At 48.9% G+C, this 20,441-nt stretch overlaps 1 protein-coding gene across 1 annotated transcript in view; it reads left to right on the top strand.

Moving 5' to 3' along the window:
- Positions 1-20,441, top strand: part of BDP1 (BDP1 general transcription factor IIIB subunit) — a 1,412,545-nt gene that overhangs the window by 368,384 nt on the left and 1,023,720 nt on the right. Inside the window, exon 18 of the mRNA XM_086960808.1 lies at positions 2,742-2,976. Coding sequence (XP_086816934.1) covers positions 2,742-2,976 — 235 coding nt within the window. The remainder of the gene's footprint in view (positions 1-2,741; positions 2,977-20,441) is intronic.

The following is a 20,441-nucleotide window of genomic DNA, read 5'->3' as shown; positions in this document are numbered from 1 at the left end:
GAAAGTCATTTAGTCTGCTTATGTTTGTATTTTGTATGCTTTTATGGTTTGTTGTCAAAACACCGAATAAAGCTAATTTTGAATTTGAATTTGAATTTGGTGGCAGGATCTCTAGCTCTTTTTTATGAAGGCAGGACGCACACCATATGTTTACCAAATTTAATCCGTAGTTTTCATTCATTTATCATTCCGTGCGTGCCACTTCACTATGGTGCCATACCCAATAGCACTAAGGTACTAACATGAACAGAGGTGGGACTGCATCCAGTTCCCAGTGAATGCACAGCATAATGCCATTTTCGGCCAATATTTTATACATCATTTAATTCTTGTCATTTTTATCCTTGTCATCATCATCCTTCGAACCATAGTTATAATTTATTAGAAGTTTTGTGAAACGGGACCACACGCTGCGTGTACACGTTATTTTCAAGTTTCTACTGTTCAATGGCGTCAATATAGACTTTTTCCAAGAACAGGATGGATACGTGAATTCATATAAAGCAGTGTCTATTCCAATAAAATCACCCAATGCATTTCGGGCTGCATGCCCTTCTTCGGGGGTCACTGTAGAATAATTACAAAATCATACAATTAACATACTGTTAACTCAACTTTTCACGTCATTTAATCTAACAGCTTTTACTACAAAGTAACGCTATCTGTTCTGCGCAAAGTTAATCACCCCGTTTAGAAGTGAATGAATCAACATAACATGCCACTCTGATCAACGTATCTCTTATCCACCCATGATGATGTATTCCAAAGCTTTTAACATTCGCTATGCCCCTTCTAACCATTCTAGTCCTTCCTCAATTGTGTATCTAACATGCTGTTCAAACAGTGATACAAAGATAGATCAATATTTTCACTTTTTACATAGTTCCCCTGAAAATCGAAACGGAAAACAAAGCCTAATTACACACTTATATTTTCACTGTTATACTAACGGTAAAAAACCTTTCTACCTAATCCCAGAGAGTCAAAAGTTTTAAAAGAGCGCTACCTATGTTCTAAGAGTTCGTTAATCTAATCCCCCAAATGTCACATACCTGCTGTTCATAGTTCAAAACACACCATTTCCCTCGTAGTGTTCTCCAATCCTCCTTTCACCTCCCACAAACCCTTTGTGCTTTTAACTACTCCCAAAGGGTTTGTGGGAGGTGAAAGGAGTATTGGAGAACACTACGAGGGAAATGGTGTGTTTTTAACTATGAACAGCAGGTACGTGACATTTTTGGGGATTAGATTAACGAACTCTTAGAACATAGGTAGCGCTCTTTTAAAACTTTTGACTCTCTGGGATTAGGTAGAAAGGTTTTTTACCGTTAATATAACAGTGAAAATATAAGTGTGTAATTAGACTTTGTTTTCCGTTTCAATTTTCAGGGGAACTATGTAAAAAGTGAAAATATTGATCTATCTTTGTATCACTGTTTGAACAGCATGTTAGATACACAATTGAGGAAGGACTAGAATGGTTAGAAGGGGCATAGCGAATGTTAAAAGCTTTGGAATACATCATCATGGGTGGATAAGAGATACGTTGATCAGAGTGGCATGTTATGTTGATTCATTCACTTCTAAACGGGGTGATTAACTTTGCGCAGAACAGATAGCGTTACTTTGTAGTAAAAGCTGTTAGATTAAATGACGTGAAAAGTTGAGTTAACAGTATGTTAATTGTATGATTTTGTAATTATTCTACAGTGACCCCCGAAGAAGGGCATGCAGCCCGAAATGCATTGGGTGAATTTATTGGAATAAACACTGCTTTATATGAATTCACGCATCCATCCTGTTCTTGGAAAAAGTCTATATTGACGCCGTTGAACAGTAGAAACTTGAAAATAACGTGTACACGCAGCGTGTGGTCCCGTTTCACAAAACTTCTAAAAAATTATAACTAGGGTTCTAAGGATGATGATGACAAGGATAAAAATGACAAGAATTAAATGATGTATAAAATATTGGCCGAAAATGGCATTATGCTGTGCATTCACTGGGAACTGGATGCAGTCCCACCTCTGTTCAGGATCTCTAGCTCAGCATTTGTGCCCTCAGATCGAAGTTTTCACCACAAGCAATACTTTCAAGGTAATGTGATACTTTCTCAGGGTATCAGTCAGTAAAACAATGACATAACATGCTTAGCAATGCTACAAACATTTCACTTGACAGTCTAGTCCTATTTATGTAATGAATTGACACACATGCAACAATTATGAAGGATGCATTTAATATGCATCAAAGTGTTGCTCTGAATTAAACACCTTATTTGTGAATGGCACACTGGTATATAAAGAGAACCTCTGTTCAGAAGAAGAAAGTATGATGTATGCGTTTTTGAAAAGCTGTTTTATAGTAAAAGTATGTAAAATGTAGCATCTGATATATATAAAATTCACCAGATCACTTCCTCTTGTGAAACTTGAATAGACATGCCGCAGCCCAAATATTTGATGCCCAACATATTTATTGATTGCAGCGAAAACGTCTTAGGTGTTTCGGAGTGGCTTGCTCCTTGCTCGCAGACATATGTGTATATGATACCTATATGTGTGTGTATAAAATATATACGTATACATACATGTTGTATAATATCTAAAGATGTGCACACTTCTTTACATTTCGTTAGACTTTGAAAGAGAAAATACATTCAGGTTCATTTAGCACAATCTGTGTTCTTGTTTTGTATCCAAATAGTATAAAAGTCCATTTTAATGGCGATTTTCATTTAGGTGTAGTGAGGGGAATCTATCTGAAGAAGAAAGTAAACAACAGTCTCCGAAACTTGCAACAAGTGGTCGGTTCCTGAGGCCTAAACCAATTCTTGCACAGGTAGCTGGAAGGAGAGACGCTTCTGTTGTGGATACTGTTGCTGACGAAAAGGAGATAGGAGCAACTGGAAAAATGGAGAAGAAAGAGATGAGCTCCAACAGGAATTCTTCAAGCTTTTTAGAGATCAGTCAAAAGGTGAGAGATGATGGAAGATGCTAGTATGTTTAACAACTTGTTTCTTATGAATACTTCTAACTGCAGATTCCTCCCCTTAAAATCAGTGACAGCTAATATTATTTAAAAATAATGGGGCGTCCAGAATCTGGGGGGCATGATTCTACAGGGGGGGAATTTTTGATCCACCAGCAGATAATGAAAGTGACAGCTCGGGACTGGATGAGGAGTGAGGGGAGGTGGGTAGAGGGACAAGGTTTGACGACAACGGTAAATAATCGGGGGGATATTATATGTATGCTCTGTGCAGAACTGTGTATTGCTGAACTGAGATGTGTTATAGATTTGTTATGTATACGATTGATTCAAATTACTGACAGGATGAAAACAATAAAAAGTTTTCCCCCCCAAAAAATAATAATAATGGGGCGCAGCAGGATGCCGATAAGACTCACCCATTCTGCTTTCTCTCCCCTCCTCGTCCCAGGGTTACAAGCAGGAGCAGGAAGGTAGTTCACAACTTCCTGTCATGCCGACAACCAATCCTTGAGCGACTCTTCAGCATGAGTGCAGCTCCAGAATGAGTTGGAATAGGCTAAGCTAGCTCTCATTTTGAGGTAGGGGGCTTTGCCAGCAATCCCCCAGCTGCTTCACAGCCCTGTGATTGCTGGGTATACAGTGCGCATGTCGGATAGGCCGGCTAAAGGCACCCGGCCTACCCAACATGCGCACTGGCAGCAGTCATCATGCTGCTATCGCAGCCCAGCTCCCACACTCTGTAACAGCGAGGGTCGGCAGCACACAGAATTCTAAAATGGTTATTTTTCTGTTTGTTTACTTGAAAATTGCAGAAGAGCACTTCAATTGTCCACACTGTGGGCTTAATCTTCGACCGGCCAGTAAGGCCTGGACCCCCCCCCCCCCCCCCCCCCCCCCATGGAAAACATTCCAAACTAAAGATGTTCTTGCTGAACTGTAGATCATTCCCTAAGCATGCCACTGAAATCGCCTTGTTACTAGAGGAACTAAAACCTGATGCCCTCTTCCTGACAGATACCTGGCTTAATAATAATCTGATCCAGTCCTCGCTCAAACACGCCCTCACGGCTACCTTATTCAACGGGAGGACATTAAGACTGGCAGGAGGGGGGGAGGGGGGGGGGGGGGGGGGGGTGTTAGCGATTTTTTTTAAAGATCAGTTTAACTGTCGCATCTCCGCAGATTAGGTACTAGACAGCGAGAGTCTATCCTTCTCCATTGATTTCTCCACCACTATCACCTACTCGGGGCTACTAATATATCGCCCACCCGGGCCCAAGAACAATTCCTCCTGCTAATCATCGCTAATCTAGCCTGCTCACCGTCCAAATACACAGTATATGGGGATCTTACTATTCACCTAGACAACACCTCTGATTATATCCCAAATGAGCGGACTATGAATCTCTCCGCTCTTCAGCTAAAGCAGAGAGTACTTGAACCTACCCACGCTAAAGGCCACATACTTGATCCCGTCTTCAGCAACTGCAACAAACTCACAATAGGAGCACCGTCCCTGTTCCCCTGGTCTGATCACTTCCTGATTCCCCTGTCCTGGGAAATCCCTGACCCTACCCTCCCTTCCAACATAGCCCCCCGCTTGGACGTAACTGTCTAAGCTTCCCACAGTACAATGGATCTGGAAGCAGCCAGGCCTGACAGGGACCCAAACCCTACCTTGGCCAATGAGAAATGTAAGTTCGAGGCATATGGGCTGCAGATGGTACATTATGAATAGATCGCCATCTGGTGTTGGGCTCGGATGATTGCACTTGTTTTTCTCTTGGAGAGTCTTTTGTAGCTTGGTGACTCCTCCTTTGGTTGCTAGTGCGCATGGGCATCGGCTCCATCCTTAGATTGTTTTTTTTCCGCCATCGGGTTCGGATGAGGATTGAAGCGCTCCAGATCGACTTCGGAAAGAAGTGACTTTTCGGCGCGTATTCCCTTTCCAATTCGACGGTATTGTTATCGAACGCGATTTCATTTCCATTCCGACGCGTTTCGATTCCAACATCAAAGAAAAACTTTGATCTACGTCGACGAACAGGAGGCCTTTCTCGACGTGGTCAAGCCCGGAGTCCATGGAAAGGACTCCATTTAAGAAATGTCCAATGTGTGGTGCTAAGTTCCCACACAAGGACCTACACGAGGTGTGCAACCTCTGCCTGTCGCCTGAACACGAATCCAGGGACTGTGAAGCCTGCGCAGCATTCTCTTCCAAGTCGACGATTAGAAACCGTCGAGCTCGAAGACACGAGGTTTCCAGAATGCAGTCGGAGGCGATCCCGGAGCTGTTCGAAGACCAGAACCTCGAAGAAGAAGAGGATCATGAAGAACAGTCGGGGTCGGAAGGGGATGAGTCGGAGGTCGAAGAATTTGACGTTCAACAAACCGTGAGTGACGACGTCCCCTTACCAAAAAACCGACCCCGTGCGGTAGCGACCCCGCCTTCGAGCCCGGTCAAACCGCAGAAAAAAGTTTCCGATGCCCCGCCTTCGGGCCCGGCAACGAAACCGAAACTGAAACCAAAACTCTCGGTCTCCCACCATGTCGGATCCGAGAAACGGTCGACATCGACTTCGACACCGAAGCTTCATGCAAGGGAAAGCTCGGAATCGAAACATTCCATGTCGAAACCGAAACATGCTTCGACGTCGAAGACTCACTCGACACCGAAAAAATCGGACTCGAGCAAATCCTCGGTGCCGAAGACACCGAACATTGACGATCGGAAGCAAAGGCACCTTTCGGAACCAAAAGCTTCGGTACCGACACAGGAGCAACAAACAGATCCGAAACAAAAGATTTTGTTTATCGATCCACAAACTGGCAAAGTGGTGACGAAGAAGAGGAAAAAATTCTTCCTTCTAAGAAGAGAAAAATGGGGACCAATACAACTTCTCCTCGACCTAGAGTCACACCCTCTTCTCCTATTCCTCACACTATGCCAACTATTCCTCCACCTTCTACACCAAGACCATCTACACCTCACACAGATGTAGACAGTGACACGGGGAGGGAGAACCTCATGGGGACGAGGAATCTATCCCAGATGAGGAAGACCCATGGGAGAATTATGACGCAGGGTCAGATGATGACAACGACCCACAGTTATATCCCTCAAAACCTTCACCACCTGATGATAACACAGGTTTTGTACAGCTCATTAATAGGGCAGCAAAATATCATAAGGTAGACCTACATACAGAACCTCAAGTAGAGGATTTCCTATTAGAGACACTACCTACTGCACAAAGAACATCAGGTACTCTACCTATGCTGAAGGGTCTTCTCAGTCACACAACAGACATATTTAAAGACCCAGTGAGGGCTTGGGTGTTAAACCCAAGAATTGATAAAAAATATAAGGCAGCTCCAAAGGACCCAATATTTATCAAGGGGCAGGTACCTCTGGACTCTCTTGTAGTTTCCAACGTTCGCAAAAGAGCAAACTCATTATCTACAGGAGAAGCCCCTCCACCTGATAAGGAGTCAAAATTAATAGATGCATCAGGGAAAAGAGTAGCATCACAAGCGGCAAACAGCTGGCGCATAGCCAATACACAAGCGCTACTTGCACGCTATGATAGGGCGCATTATGATGAGTTAGAAAAGCTCATCACACATCTCCCTAAAGAACATCAGAAAAGGGCAGATCAGCTTATACAGGAAGGAAAGATAATAACTAACACTTCCATTAAATGCGCCCTGGATGCAGCAGACACTGCAGCAAGATCCATCAACACCAGTATCATGATAAGAAGACATGCATGGCTTAGAGTCTCAGGGTTCAAACAAGAAGTACAAACATCTTTATTTTTATTTATTTTTTATTTTTTTGGTAAACCTTTATTAGCATTAATCAGTTACATTCAGAGACCACCAACCGTCACGGTTGAACATAGGTATAGAGGCAGAGTGAGCAAACAATGTGAAACCGGAGCAATGCAAAGGTACACCTCACAAATCTATGCTGTAACTCAGGAGAACTTAGAACCAATATGGCCACAGGATTAGGGAAGGTTTGTTTTTTAAATTAAAGAAGAGCAGGATCTGACGCCACACAATTAGACCTTACCAAAGTCAGGGTTACACATGAAATAGGATATGCACAGCAGGACCACCGTAGGCAGGATATTTGTGTCAGGACGTAGAAACAGGATATTCAATAAACATTACATGTCCCCACCTAGACAGTGACCGCCCGCCGTCTAATAAAGCATTGAAAAACATACACCCTTTATCTGAACCAGTAAAACGCACGGAGAATCACCTCTAGTCAGACCCGCAAAGAAGAAGAAAAAGAAGAAAGGAAGGAAAGCAAAAGTTTAAGAAGAAAAATAAAGGCCATAGAACAGAAGGGAAAAATGAAAAACAAAAATACCCCACACCCATCCCCCCACCCTGCACCCCTGCATACGGCTACGGGCTACCCCCTAGCAGCCTGCCTGTCGCCCCTTGTCTAAACCCGAAATATAGAGAAGAGAGATAAAGAGGGGAGAAAGAGACAATATTCCACACAAAGGTAAGACAAGGAAAGGAAAAAAGGGAAAATGAACTAAAGCCCCACGATAGGGGAAGATGAAAACATGGAGGGTCCCCAGTACAGGCCCCCGCCCCCCCCCCCCTCCGCCTCACGTCATTACAATGATACCAGAGTGGATAATAAAGCGTCAAGGAACAACAGGTTCAGAATCACAATTGCAGCCCAGCCCCTCAAGCACAAACATCTTTATTGAACCAACCTTTTGATCAGAAGACACTTTTCGGCTCAGGCACAGATGAGACTTTAGAAAAGATGAAAAAGGACACAGAAACGGCTAAGTCAATGGGAGCATTACAACAGCCAACACAAAGGGGTTCCTTTCGTAGATCAACCTATAGAGGGGGCTCAAAAAGTACAGGAACAAGTCAGCAATCTACCTCTTTTACACCAACATCACCCAGAGGAAATTCAAGAGGCAGTTACAGAGGTAACAAGAACAAGGGTAGGGGTCGCGGAAATAATAACAACCGCAACTCCCCAACCCCAAAACAGTGACTTAATACAACTCCCCCCAGACCACATAACACCGGTCGGGGGACGTCTATCACAGTTCCTACCTGTCTGGGAAAACATCACATCCGACAAGTGGATGAGACAAATTATCCAACATGGTTATTGCCTAGAACTCACAGCTACCCCACCAAACATCCCCCCCAAACAGCGTCCAATGAGTCAAGACCATCTGACATTGTTAAAAGAAGAAGTACTATCACTGCTACAAAAGCATGCCATAGAGAATGTTCCAAAACATCAGCAAGGGACAGGAGTATACTCTCTATACTTCCTAATCCCCAAAAAAGACGGGTCCCTAAGACCAATCTTAGACCTCAGACCTCTCAATGCATACATAAATTCGGAACATTTCCACATGGTCACGCTCCAACAAGTACTTCCTTTACTGAAGAAAGGGGACTTTCTTTCTACACTGGATCTAAAAGACGCTTACTTTCACATCCCAATTCACAAAGCCCACAGGAAATACCTAAGGTTTGGAAATACCTAAGGTTTGTAGTGGAAGGACAACATTATCAGTTCAAGGTCCTTCCGTGTGGGGTCACAACGGCACCAAGAGTGTTCACAAAATGCCTAGCAGTGGTGGCAGCACACCTAAGAAGACAACAAATACATGTCTTCCCTTACTTGGACGATTGGTTAATAAAGGCCAAGTCACAAGAAGAATGTCTTCACAACACACAGAAGACCATTCAATTACTGCACCACCTAGGGTTTACGGTGAACTACAAAAAATCCCACCTACAACCAAACAAAATTCAACAATACCTGGGGGCTACTATAGACACAGAAAGAGCCAAAGCATACCCCAATCCAATCAGGATACAAACAATGGTCACGTTGATACAAAGATTTCAACCACAACACTCACTACCAGCACGAGTGTTTATGCAGCTGTTAGGCATGATGTCCTCCTGCATACTACTAATACCACATGCCAGACAACAAATGCGTCCACTACAGGAGTGTCTAGCGACACAGTGGAATCAGGCTCAAGGTCAGATTACAGATCTGGTGTTGGTAGACGACCGTACGCATCGCTCTCTGAAGTGGTGGAACACAACAAACATTTCCAAGGGACGGTCGTTCCTAGAACCGATTCCACAACTGTTACTGACAGCAGACGCATCGCTCTCCGGATGGGGAGCGCATATGGACAAATACACAGTGCAGTGGAAATGGAGTGTGCAGCAAAAGAAACTGCACATCCACTACTTGGAACTACTAGCAGTATTTCTAGCATTAAAAGCTTTCCAAATGCACATAACCAACAAGACAGTCCTGATCAGAACAGACAACATGACTGCAATGTATTATATTCAAAAACAGGGGGGGACACACTCTCTCCAACTATCCAAACTAGCACAGGACATTTGGAGATGGGCCATTCCTCAAAAGATCTATCTGTTAGCAGACATCTTCGAGGACTTCAAAATCAGATAGCAGACATCCTAAGCAGAGAGTCAGAACAAGTACACAAATGGGAGCTGCACGACCAGATACTGCAGCCATTCTTCCAAAGATGGGGACAACCAGAGATAGATCTGTTTGCCAATCATCAGAACGCAAAATGCCAAAACTTCGCATCCAGGTACCCACACCACCGGTCCCAGGGCAATGCACTATGGATAAATTGGTCCAACAAATTTGCTTACGCTTTTCCCCCTCTCCCACTAATTCCATTAGTGGTTCGGAAACTACAACAGCACTCAATGACAATGAAACTAGTAGCACCCACGTGGGCAAGACAGCCGTGGTTCACCACGCTGCTGCAACTCTCACAGGTGCCACATCAAAAGCTAAGAATATTACCCATGCACCTTACACAGAACCATGGAGAAATAATGCACCCAGATCCCAAACAATTGAACCTAGCGATCTGGCTCCTGAGGTCACAGAGTTTGGATATTTAGATTTACCTCCAGAATGTATGGAAATCATTAAACAAGCAAGACGTCCTACCACCAAAGCATGATACGCAGCAAAATGGAAAAGGTTTGCTGTACACTGTAACAGTAATCACATCAACCCTCTGGACGCATCCACTAAACAGATTATTTGCTATTTACTACACTTGCACCAATGTAACTTAGCATATACCTCTATAAGAGTTCATCTCGCAGCTATAGCGGCGCACCAACAAAACAGACAACATCTTTCCCTGTTTAAAGTACCAGCAATTAAAGCCTTCATGGAAGGACTCAAAAGAGTCATTCCACCGAGACTACCACCTTCCCCAGTCTGGAATCTCAACATAGTACTTACCAGACTAATGGGACCACCCTTTGAACCTATGCATAGGTGCGAAATACAATTCCTCACATGGAAGGTGGCCTTCCTCATAGCTATCACTTCACTCAGAAGAGTAAGTGAGCTGCAAGCGTTTACAATTCAAGAACCATTCATGCAGTTACACCAAAACAAAGTGGTTCTTAGAACAAAACCAAAATTCTTGCCTAAAGTAATTTCAGCATTCCACATCAATCAGTCAGTGGAACTACCGGTATTCTTTCCAAAACCACAGACAGTAGCGGAAAGGGCCCTACATACATTGGATGTCAGAAGGGCAATATTGTATTATATAGAAAGAACACAAACTTTCAGAAAGACAAAACAACTATTTGTAGCGTTTTCTCCTACACATAAGGGCAATCCCATCTCTAAAGCAGGCATTGCCAGATGGATTGTAAAATGTATACAAATATGCTACTTAAAAGCAAAGAGGACATTAACTGTTCCTCCTAGAGCTCACTCTACACGTAAACTAGGAGCATCTATGGCATTCTTGGGAAACATTCCACTAGATGACATATGCAAAGCAGCTACCTGGGTTACACCGCATACCTTCACAAAGCACTATTGTGTAGATGTGCACACAACACAACAAGCTAGAGTGGGACAAGCTGTATTAAAGACTTTATTTCAGACTGTTGCAACAGACACGGGCGACCACCGCTAGGGAGAGAACTGCTGTATAGTCTATTCATAAGGTACCATCTGCAGCCCATATGCCTTGAACGGAATATGCTACTTACCAGTATGCATCTGTTCTTGGCATAGAGGGCTGCAGAGTGGTACATGCCCTCCCAGCCTCCCTGGAATCTGTGTCTGTTACAACAATATCTTATTTAGATACACTTACATGGGCATTTCTATCTGTATTCTATCATACTACTCCATCTAACCCTACTATGGCAAAACAATCTAAGGATGGAGCCGATGCCCATGCGCACTAGCAACCAAAGGAGGAGTCACCAAGCTACAAAAGACTCTCCAAGAGAAAAACAAGTGCAATCATCCGAGCCCAACACCAGATGGCGATCTATTCATAATGTACCACTCTGCAGCCCTCTATGCCAAGAACAGATGCATACTGGTAAGTAGCATATTCCTTACTGGATTCAGAGCTCCCTAGATGACGTACTTCCCAAGAGGTACACCCACAAAAAATGTAAGGCAACAATTTCCCCATGGTACTCCCCAATGTTATGTGAACTCAAACAGCACTGCAAAAGGTTAGAGAGGAAGTGGAGTCAGAACTATGCAGACTCTAGCAAATTTGAATATAGGGAGGCAATAAGAACCTATAAAGGCGAAATCAAAGCAGCCAAAGCATCCTTCTACGAGGAAAAAATTAATGCAGCCTCTAACTCCCCTGAGGAAATATTCCAGATTGCCAAAACCCTTTCAAAACTGCCCCAGAAACAACCAATCATGGACTATGCCCATACCCGCTGTAACATACTCGCTGAGTTTCTTCACCAGAAAATACAAAATATATACTCTACCTTTCCTTCCATTCAGTCCCAACAAACCCAGGTCCCCACCACTGTCCCAGAATATGGAACACAAGTTGCACTAGAGCTCCTCTCTTTTGGACCTCGTAACTTTAGATTCCATCATGCCCCAGGTAAAATCTGGCTCCCCCTCAGACCCCGCGCCACCCCGTTCCTTGACACCAGTCATAGCGAACATCCTCCCAGTAGTCCTTGACCTGCTTAACGCCTCCATTTCCTCTGGAGTGGTCCCCCCTGCATGGAATTGCGCTATGGTAAATGCTCTCTTAAAGAAACCCAAACTTGACCAGGACATTTTGGGCAAATACCGCCCTATCTCCCTCCTTCCAAGGCTGAGCAAGATTTTGGAAATGCACATCAACTCGGTTCTTGTAGAGTTTCTAGAAACCAACAACTTACTTCATCCCTCACAGACGGGCTTCTGCCCCCAACGTGGTTCCGAAACCGCCCTTCTCGCAGTAACTGAGGAGGCTAGGAGGATTTTAGATCAAGGAGGCACTGCAGCAATCATTCTTCTTGACCCCAGTGCCGCATTTGACACTGTAAACCATTACATACTGATTCTCAGACTCAGGAACCATGTAGTGTCAGGCAGTGCCATCACCTGGATTCAGCCCTTCCTAGGAGAACAATCTTTCCAGGTCTTTGATGGAGATGTTGTATCCAAACGCATGCCCCTCAGTTGTGGTGTGCCTCAGGGCTCCTCCCTGAGCCCCACACTGTTTAAATTCTACATGAGTTCGTCCATTTGGCATAAAAACCCTTTACTACGCTGATGACACTCAGCTCATGGTGGCATTAAACCACCCCGAGAAGTCACCATGCAACCTAGGAAGTTGCCTATAGGAGGTAGTCAAATGGATGGAACTCTCTTGCCTAACACTCAGTGGGGACAAAACCGAGCTTATGCTTCTCAGTAACTCTACTTCTTTTAATCCGAAGCTACTCTGGCCGAAATGCCTTGGCCCTGCTCCAGTGCCCAAAGACCAAATTAAAAGCCTCGGCATCTGGCTGGACCGCTCATTTAGCTTCAACTACCAAGTGGCAAAACTATATACCACTTGCTACGGCCTGCTGAGGATGTTACGTAAAATACTTCCTCTTCTTCCATTTCAGGCAAAAAGAATCATGGTTCAGGCTTGCATTCTGTCCCGCTTGGACGAACGCCTTGTATTTAGGAGCCCCTCAATCCACTACAAACAAGCTCCAGATCATTCAAAACTGCGCAGCTCGCCTGCTCCTCCAGACTCCCCATCAACCATCCGCAATACCAGAACTGAGGAGCATCCACCGGCTGCCTGTCAGGGAGAGAATCCAATTCAAAACCATGTGTATTCCCTCGCCCTACTCCTAAGAATAAAGAGAGCTAGATGGGGCGGGAGCTCCATTTCCTATAACTCTGCCAAGTTATGGAATGCTCTTCCCCCACGCATAAGGGCGGAGCCTAATCTGCTACCCTTTCGCAAACTCTTAAAAACACTGCTTTTCAACAAATGCTTCTAACTTCTGAGCTTCCTCGTCTGTCCGCGTTCGTCTGCAGCGCTGGGATGCCTCAGGGTAGCTATCACGCTATATAAATGTTTTTTTTCGTTTTATTTCTGTGGCGCTCGCTGCAGGCGGGACGACGCTCCTCTGCCTTTGAGGAGGATTTATCACTTCTTAGAATACTTCCCAGGTGCCAGACAGAATCTGGAAACCTTTCTTTAGGGGTGTTCATGTGTAATGCTAGGTGGCACTATGCAGCTCCATATTGGGTCTGTACCACCCTATAAGAGACGAAGTGGAGCAGCATATGGGGGGGCGTGGCTTGGACGCCGATCGGGATGGCGGCGTGAGCTCGTAGCTCCGCGCGGATTCCCGCTAATTCTCCTGTTTTTCGGGACCCCAGGCGACCCGGAGAAGAAGTTCCTGCCCTCTGAAGTGTAGGGGGACAGCTGGACGTAATCGGTTCATTGCTGGGGGACTGCTGGCCCCGAGGAGATCGAGGAAGAGGCGGCCGAGGTGTAGACCAGGGTGTGAAGAAAATGGCGGCGAGGAGATCGGATGGTCCCGGACTACAGCCCTGAGTCCGGCTGTCGCCAAGCAGAGAGGGACCCTGCACCCGACTGCCCGACGCACTGGGATTGGCGGCGCGAAGCCTTGAGCCCGGGGGACGCTGCTCGATTCACCCAGGGGACCCGGGGCCCTCGTCGGCCGCCGTCCCGTGACTCGTCCTCCCCCCACCGGACTAGTGGGGGTGACGGACCGGAGCTCATCCGCCTGGTCTTTGCTCCTGCGACAATTGGCGGTGACACTGTGCTGCCTGGTGCCCGGTGCTCGGCACGGGCCCACGAGAGCGCCTCATAGAAAGGGTGGCTGGACTTGTGACGCAGCGCCCTGACATGGCGGCGATCGGAGGGCCGACACCCGGGAGCCGCGAAGGGGACTCGGCGACATCGACCCGGCTGAGTGAGAATCCCTCCCCGGAGCTTGATCAAGAACAGCGGCTGAACCGGCGCTTGGATGCCATCCTTGAGGCGATCACCTCCACCAAGGAGGCGTTGCATAACGACATTGCCCAAGTGGCCACGGGCCTGGGGCTGCTGCGTGCGGATCACGCGAAGCTGGCGGACCGGGTCAAGGATCATGACCAACTGTTGCTGGACCTGAAGCCCTCGGTGGTGACTGCGGAGCATAGGATTACAGACATTTTGGCCCGGCTGGACATTCTGGAACGGAGGGCGGAGGATGCCGAAGGCCGCAATAGGCGGAACAACGTGCGGGTCGTAGGCCTGCCGGAACGAATTGAGGGGGAGGATGCGGTGGCCTACATGGAGAACTGGTTCCGCACTGTGGTGGCGCCGGAGGGGCTTACTCCATTTTTCACCCTGGAGCGAGCCCACCGGGTGCCCGCTCGCCCGCCGGGGCTTGGCCGCCCCCCCCGTCCAATGGTGGTGCGGCTCCTCCATTATAAAGATCGAGACCTTCTCATCCAGCGGGCAAGGATGTCGGGTCCTTACGGGGTGGAGAACAGCAAGGTGACGATATTTCCGGACTACACGCAGGCGGTCCAAAAGGACAGGGCATCGTTCCTTGCTGTGAAGAAGGAGCTCAGGGAGGAAGGCATTCAGTACTCCTTGCTCTACCCGGCCAAGCTGCGGATTATCATGGATGGCACCACACACTTTTTCCAAACTCCGGACGACGTTTGGCACTGGCTTGAGTTGTATAGAGCGGGGACGGACAGGACACACCAAAGTAGACGAGACCAGCCCAAGCAGCCCAGGGTGCGGCAGTCTCAACGTATCAGGTCCCGCAACAGGCGCCAGCGGGAGAAGCGGGAGGCCCAAATGGCGGCGGAGAAGAGGGACGCACTCGCGGCGACGGCGGCCATTACAGGGTCGCAACAGAATAGTGAACGAGCCGAGACGGACTCGGGAGGAGAGGGCAGCAGAACGGGAGAGGAACTTTCGGAGGCGGAGAGCCAGAAGGGGCCGGCAGTGACCCCACAGACTTCGGATAGTATTATCTGCGGCTAAGACAGACTTTGGTCTTGATCGGGACATGGTAGGGTGGTATCCTGTTGCTGGAGGGCGGGTTGCAGGGTGGGGGAGCGGAGTGTATCTGTGGGGATGAAGGGCGGACGCGGGCTCCGCTGGCTGGGGTCGGCGGCGACTCACCCCCCCTAGGCCCTTAAGGCCGACTGTGGTGGAGACCACAGGGTAGGTGTGCGAGTAGTTGGTTCAAGGTTTGGATGGGGGCGGCCATCGGGTTCGTATGCTCTGTCCTGGGGAGTGGGGGTTGGGGAATGTTTCAGTTTTGGGGTTGTTGGGGGGGGGGCAACTGCATTGGGGGGGTCATGGACCGTGGGAGTGTGAAATGGACTGTACGGACTTGGTATGGGGACATTACCTAATTTGAAATGCCTAACGTGGAATGTCCGGGGGCTGCGGACTATGGTGAAACGTCACAAAGTGCATGCATACCTGGTACGCAGGGGGATTCAGATAGCTATGCTCCAGGAGACTCACCTCACTAAAAAAGAGTGCGCTGCCTTACAGAAAAGATGGCGGGGCCAGGTTTTTGGCACCACTTATTCAGCGTATGCCAGGGGGGTCTTGATCTGGGTGAGGGCGGGGATCCCCTTCCAGGTCCTGAATCAGGTAATAGATCCGGATGGCAGGTTTGTAGCGGTGGAGGGGAGACTGTATGGACGGGACGTGGTTTTATGTTGTGTTTATGCGCCTAACACTGACCAAGGCCGATACTTTGATGGCCTCTCGGGGTCCTTGGCCTCTTTCCTGGCGGGTCCGATAGTATTAGGGGGGGACTTCAATTCAATTACGGATGTGGCTCTGGATAGGTCCCATCCCCCCCTAGTAGACTCTCCTGTGCGCAGGCTGGCCGCGCACAGGAAGGACTGGCAAGAACGGTGGGGGTTGATGGATGTCTGGAGGGAGAGGCACAGGGGAACCAGGGATTACTCCTTTTACTCTGCCTTACATGATTTGCATGTTAGGATTGATTCGGTGCTCTGTGGGGGCTCTCTAGCGCCATTGATCACCCATGCTGAGTATCTTGCCAGGACGATATCTGATCATAACCCCCTGTTGGTGCATATTCAATGGCAGAGGGACCGCTCAGTAATTCCAACATGGCGGCTTCGGCCGGAGACGCTAGAGGATTCTGTGTTCGACGATGCGGTCCGGCAGGGCATTGATAGTTATTTCGGTGTGAACGCAGGAACGGCGACGAGCAGGTCTGTTGAATGGGATGCAATGAAAGTGGTGGTGAGAGGGGTGTGCCTGGGTAGGTTCTCGAATGCTCGAACGACTGTGCTGAATGACCTAATGAAAGCGGAGGAGACTTTGAGGGACCTGGAACGCCGCAGGCCAACTACGCCGGGTTTACAGGCCCAGTTACTGGACGCGAAGGAAGTGGTAGCCGCGGAGACGGAACGTTTGAGATGCTATGATTACAGGCAGTACATGATTAGGGCGCACGCGGAAAGGGACAAGGTGGGTACCCTCTTGGCCAGATTAGCTAGCCCGGAACTTAGGGGCTGCCCGATCCTCAGCATTACTGATGCACAGGGAGAGATGGTGTACTCTCAGGCGGCTGTAGTGGACCGCTTTCGGGGTTACTATGAGGAATTGTACCGGAGTCAGCTGGGAGTGGGGGTGCAGGACATCGTGGAGTACCTGGGGGAGAGGCCGCTTCTGGTCTTGGACGAGGGCGACGCGACGGACCTGGGTAGCCCGATCACGCTAACGGAAATTCGAGTGGCTATCAAACATATGGCCCGTAACAAGACACCAGGGGTGGACGGCCTCCCAATCGAGTTCTATCAGCACTATGTAGACGCTCTGGCGCCCAGGCTGCTGGTGGTATATACGGAGGCCTTTGAGAAGGGGGTGTTGCCTGCCTCCATGCGGGAGGCCTTGATAGTACCACTCCTCAAGCCTGGCCGGGATGCCGCGGACGTGAGGTCTTATCGCCCACTGTCCATGCTGACGGTGGATTACAAGATCCTGAGTCGCATCCTAGCCACTAGACTGGCCCCGCACATGACGGGCCTGGTGCACAGGGACCAGGCCGGGTTTATACCCACGAGGAGTACGGCGATGAATATCCGCCGCCTAGTGGGAATAATGGACGCCATCTTGGAAGGGGAGGGGTCGCCAGCAGTACTGTCCGTGGATATTGAGAAGGCCTTCGATAGTTTGGAATGGCCTTTTCTGGATGGAGTGCTGGAGCGGTTTGGTATGGGCGATGGGTTTAGGAGGTGGACGAGGGTCTTGTATAACTCGGCGACGGCGAGGGTACGATTGGGCGGCCTGGTATCCGCCGCGTATCCGGTGGGCAGGGGAACACGACAGGGATGCTCTCTCTCCCCTCTATTGTTTGCCCTGGCGATGGAACCCTTGGCGGTCCATGCGAGGTCCGGCGACCGTTACGCGGGAGTGGTGGGGGATGGGCAATGGCACTATATATCGCTTTATGCGGATGACCTGCTCCTGTACCTAGCAGACACCTCGGGGGCGTTGGTCGGAGCGATGGCTCTGCTGTCCGAGTTCGGCCGATTGTCGGGCCTTCAGGTCAATTGGGCAAAGACCTGTGTGTTTCCGCTGAGAGCGGGATCGCCAGCCCCTAGCAGCGACCTGGGTGTGACGTGGGAGCCCTCTTGCATCGTCTACTTGGGGGTCCGCATTTACCACTCGGCCGCCGACCTCCTGGAGGGTAACATTGGCCGTTGTGTCCGGTCACTGCGGGGTAGTTTGTCTTTCTGGTCGACCCTACCGCTGACAGTCCTGGGCAGGATAGCATTGTTGAAAATGGTGGCGCTCCCGCGCTTCCTTTATTATTTCCGAACGCTACCGGTTTGGATTCCTCAGGGGGTGTTTAGGGACCTGCGGTCCTTGATTATTGGCTTTCTGTGGGGGCATGGCCGTCGTAGGGTAGCCTTGAGCACGCTCCTTCGCCCCAAGCTGGAGGGGGGCATGGCTGTGCCCGATCTTGAGCTATATTATTTGGCGGCGCAGTTGCAGGTCCTAACGCAGAATGTGGCCAGGGTGTTCCGGGGGCCGGAGGAAGACCGGGGTCGGGGGATACAGCGCCACGTGCTGTCGTACATCGTTATGCAGCAACGGCTCGAAATACGGGCCCTCACCATGGAGGAGCGGACGCTCCGGCTGTGCTGGCAGAGGAGCCTCCGGAGAGCGAGAGCGTCGCGGCCTTATGCCCCGGAGATCCCGATCGGGATGTTGACGGCTTTACCGCACGGAGGGGACTGGTCCCCGCTGTTGGATTGGGAGGACGCGGGGTTGCAGGTGGTGGGCGACTTGTATATAGATGGGGCGTTGGCACCGTTTGACGTGCTCCGAGACCAGTTCGGACTGCCTGAAGGGGGTTTCCTACTGCACGCGGCTATAGTGGCGGCTGTGCAAAAGCACTGGAAGGAGGGGCTCCTGGAACCCGCGACGACTATGGCATGCCAATATGTGGTGATGGCGGCTGGCACATTCAAAGCTGTGACGTGCCTCCATAACAGGATGCTGCACGATGGGCTGGAACCACTCCATGGGCTCAAGGCTAAGTGGGAGGAGAGCGTTGGCCGGCCCATACCGGATACGGCATGGGGCCATATCCTGCGACGCACGTGGAAGGGCACTAGGAATGCGCGCTTTCAGCAGGTCCATTTTGATGTGCTCCATAGGGCCTACCTAACCCCAGAGAAACTACAGCGGCACTTTAGGGTGCCAGATGCCTGTTGCCCCCGGTGCTCGTCCCCAGGGGCGGACATGGACCACTTGTTTTGGGGGTGTCCGCAACTGGGAACTTATTGGGCGGAGGTGGGGGACCTCCTGAATGAAGTGACTGATAGGGAGGTAGACTTCGACATGGCGACGTGTCTATTGCTCTGGTTCCCACATACTAAGCACACCAAGGTGACCAGTAAATTTATAGATCTGGGCCTGATATTGGCTCAAAGGGAAATATCGTGGCACTGGAAGGCCAGGGGGGGTCCCTCACTGCGTAGATGGAAGAATGAGTTGCTGCGATGGTCTGACTGCGAGAGCGTGCTCCGAATGAAGCAAGCGGTGAAGTTGGGGAATGAGAAGGCTCTGGATGCAGCGCGTGCGTGGGAGTTAGTGGTACAGGCTCTGCGTGATGCTTTGGTTGAGGATGAAGACGGCGAGGACTAAGCCGCTGGACGCCGCGGGGCGAACACAGAAGTATGCCTTCATGCACTGTAGTGGACCCATCCAGTTCAGTGGAGCGAAGCACACACCTTAGCAGTTGCCAGGGGGGGGGGGGCGTTGGGGGGGTCAGTTATAGAGGGGGTTGGGGGGGGCCGGAAGCCGTTGGAGGGTTGCTGGTGGTGGCCTGGATCTCCTGGGACTGGGGGTATAGAGTGGCGGGCGGATTGAGTGGTTGGTACGGCCTGGCACGAAGGCCCAAATAGCCTAGGACAGGCCCCGATGGGGGCGATTACGTTGATACTTGGAGATGGCTGACGGGACTGTTGTTGTGGGTGGGGGGGTAAAAGCAGATACTCAAAACGACCTTTCGCCAGGGTCCCAATGGGACGTACACTGTGTTGTGCTCCTCCGGAGCGATCTGATATGCCGCCCGGCCTCCGGGATGCGGGCTGAATGGCTGTGTACAATTGTGAACTGTTACTAGTGGGAGGGGCCCACAAATGTACTGGCTGATTACTTTTTCCTGCTGTTTATAACTCTGCAATAAAAATATATTTAAAAAAAAAAAAAGTGGAGCAGCATATAAGTGCCACCCCTTCGAGCTGACATCATTTGCTTTCTTTCTGCGCTTCGGATGCGGATCCTAAGCTCCGCTCCCAATTTTGCCAGTCTTTCAACAATTTATACATTGAATTCCAGTGTATTATGGAACAATGTCTTGACTCAAAACTATTGGTTTTATACCATGCATTAACTGCAGAAAACAAATGTTGTGGATGGAAACACATAAGGGGTGTCTCAGTTGTCTGTACTTAGTCCATCACTCAAAGTTGTGCAGTATATGTGCTCCCGATGGCAATCCAGGTTTGGGAAGCTAAAGTGTATGTTACTGAACACAAGAAGAAGTTG

This window comes from Lissotriton vulgaris, chromosome 3_1 (assembly GCF_964263255.1).
Source record: "Lissotriton vulgaris chromosome 3_1, aLisVul1.2, whole genome shotgun sequence".
Lineage (NCBI taxonomy): Eukaryota > Metazoa > Chordata > Amphibia > Caudata > Salamandridae > Lissotriton > Lissotriton vulgaris.
The sequence above is the reverse complement of the archived record's forward strand: the minus strand, read 5'-3'. Positions and strand labels throughout refer to the sequence as shown.